The 2,500-nt window shown below is 48.6% G+C and overlaps 1 protein-coding gene across 1 annotated transcript in view; it reads left to right on the forward strand.

The window, feature by feature from the left end:
- Positions 1 to 2,500, forward strand: part of LOC127009544 (compound eye opsin BCRH2) — a 4,210-nt gene that overhangs the window by 819 nt on the left and 891 nt on the right. The window contains exons 2-6 of the mRNA XM_050882722.1: positions 40 to 250; positions 1,032 to 1,185; positions 1,512 to 1,753; positions 1,873 to 2,031; positions 2,207 to 2,311. Coding sequence (XP_050738679.1) covers positions 40 to 250; positions 1,032 to 1,185; positions 1,512 to 1,753; positions 1,873 to 2,031; positions 2,207 to 2,311 — 871 coding nt within the window. The remainder of the gene's footprint in view (positions 1 to 39; positions 251 to 1,031; positions 1,186 to 1,511; positions 1,754 to 1,872; positions 2,032 to 2,206; positions 2,312 to 2,500) is intronic.

The raw sequence follows: 2,500 nt of genomic DNA on the forward strand, positions 1-2,500 counted from the left end.
TATGTCTCTATCAGCCTTCACCGCCTTGTCCGTCCGCAGGTCTGCAAACATGGACTTTGGATACCCCGAAGGAGTCAGCATTGTTGACTTCGTACGGCCCGAGATCAAGCCTTACGTGCATCAGCACTGGTACAACTACCCGCCCGTGAACCCCATGTGGCACTACCTCTTGGGTGTGATCTACCTGTTCCTCGGGACCGTCTCCATCTTCGGCAATGGCCTAGTGATCTACCTTTTCAACAAATCCGCGGTATGATCCGAAGTGGTTATTTTCGTTGGGCTTAACGTATCACTGTCCCAATAATATAGATCTTCATAGGGTAGGCAGTGCTGTTTTATTTTTTTTGGTGGAGAGGGAGCATTATTAGAGCTGCTGGGGAAGAATTCATAGTTTTTTTTTTTTTTAAATAACTAATGCCCAATTTGGGACTTAATACTCTATCAGTTTCCTATCACACCACTCTTCCTCCTTCAATTGCTGTCATTATATTCAGACTTAGAAAGATACCGACCATCATAATCATCGGCCACTGCTGTGTTTGCATGGTAACAATGAATCATAATTTCGTGGGTTCCAAATCCTAAGAGGGGGAGGAAACGCCCAGTAGGGTAGGCGGTGGCTGAACAGATAGCAAGACGCCCCCGCATTCAGGAGGACGCGAGTTCAATCCCGCTGCCTGCAACAGCTGGCTGTTTTTCAGCCCGCCGCTGGTGGACCAAAATGCTGTCCAGAAGACCACCTATCAACCCCCCCTGACTCTACTTCTAGATTTAAGATGAGCGGATGGAGGCCAGGAGGCAAGCATGAGCCAATGCAGGATGGCGCCAGAAGGCCTTGGAGCTGGGCTGAGGATCCGGAGACCACCGGGAAGACCACCGGAACCGACAGAGAGGGATCACCATCAAGGGGAAAAGCCTACAAGCGCAATAGGCAAAAAAAAAAAAAAAAATCAGGGAAATACTAGAGATAGTGACTCAGGTTCTTTTCGAGATGGCTACTCATAACCTTCCCTCCGCCTCCCCTCCCGCAGGCCCTTAGGACCCCTGCCAACATCCTGGTGGTCAACCTCGCCCTGTCTGATCTCATCATGCTTACCACGAACGTTCCTTTCTTCACTTACAACTGCTTCAGCGGTGGTGTTTGGATGTTCAGCGCCCAGTACTGTGAGATCTACGCCTGTCTCGGTGAGTCGTCAACTACACTTGTGCTGATTTATCCGTTCAAAGAAATCCCACGCAGGCGGTAGGATGGCAACATTAACAATTAAGTCACGCTAATACTTCATATAAATTGAGGTTACTGCCGGGAGAGAGAGAAAAAAAAGTTTTTACTACATCTTATCACCTGTACGGGACACACAATACAATATGTGGAGTATTAATGCAAAACTATGGGCCAAACAAAACCATATTTATTATTCAATGAAACACGTACTTATGCAATCCCTTTGGCCAAGCAGCGCCGTACCGCGTGTTCATTCCTCCTTGCTCATCGGCCCTTCCCTCCACAGGAGCTATCACCGGCGTGTGCAGCATCTGGCTGCTGTGCATGATCTCCTTCGACAGGTACAACATTATCTGCAACGGTTTCAACGGCCCCAAGCTGACCTCTGGCAAGGCCATCGTTTTTGCCTTCATCAGCTGGGCCATTGCTATCGGTTGCGCCCTTCCCCCCTTCTTCGGCTGGGGCAACTACATCCTGGAGGGAATCCTGGACTCCTGCAGCTACGACTACCTCACACAGGACTTCAGCGTAAGTCCTTCACAAGACCTAGGCGGCCGCCATGGCCATTACTCTGCAACCTGAGACACGCATGTCGTAATTTTATGGGCCTCTTCAAATTAACTAATTTAACTCATTCTCACCAACAGACTAGGAGCTACAATATCTTCATCTTCATCTTCGACTACTTCCTCCCGGCCGCGGTCATCATCTTCTCCTACGTCTTCATCGTGAAGGCTATCTTCGCTCACGAGGCCGCCATGCGCGCACAGGCCAAGAAGATGAACGTGTCCACCCTCCGCTCCAACGTGAGTTGCTCCAGTAAACTGCATCAACATCCTTGACGCAATAATCTGGGAGACCCTGTATGCCGCTGCAGGAACACTCCACACATATTCTAAGGAGCTGACAATATAATTAACCGAGGAGGGGAGAGGCGCCACGCCCTAATATTAATCAACACATCTTTCCTCTGCCCCGCAGGAAGCCGATGCCCAGCGTGCCGAAATCCGCATCGCTAAGACTGCCCTCGTCAACGTTTCTCTGTGGTTCATTTGCTGGACCCCCTATGCCGTCATCAGTCTGCAGGTACCGTCCCCACCTCACCTTGCATTCTCACGTCTTTCATATGGTGGATACAATCACATGTTTTAGTAGTCAATATAGGGTTGTATAATACACTAGTCATTGGTTAAAATTAAAAAAAGCATAGCTTACAAAGTAATATATCAGAGTAACTAAATCATAATTATATGAATGTGTTTGACTGAGGAGTGT

This window comes from Eriocheir sinensis, chromosome 4 (assembly GCF_024679095.1).
Source record: "Eriocheir sinensis breed Jianghai 21 chromosome 4, ASM2467909v1, whole genome shotgun sequence".
Lineage (NCBI taxonomy): Eukaryota > Metazoa > Arthropoda > Malacostraca > Decapoda > Varunidae > Eriocheir > Eriocheir sinensis.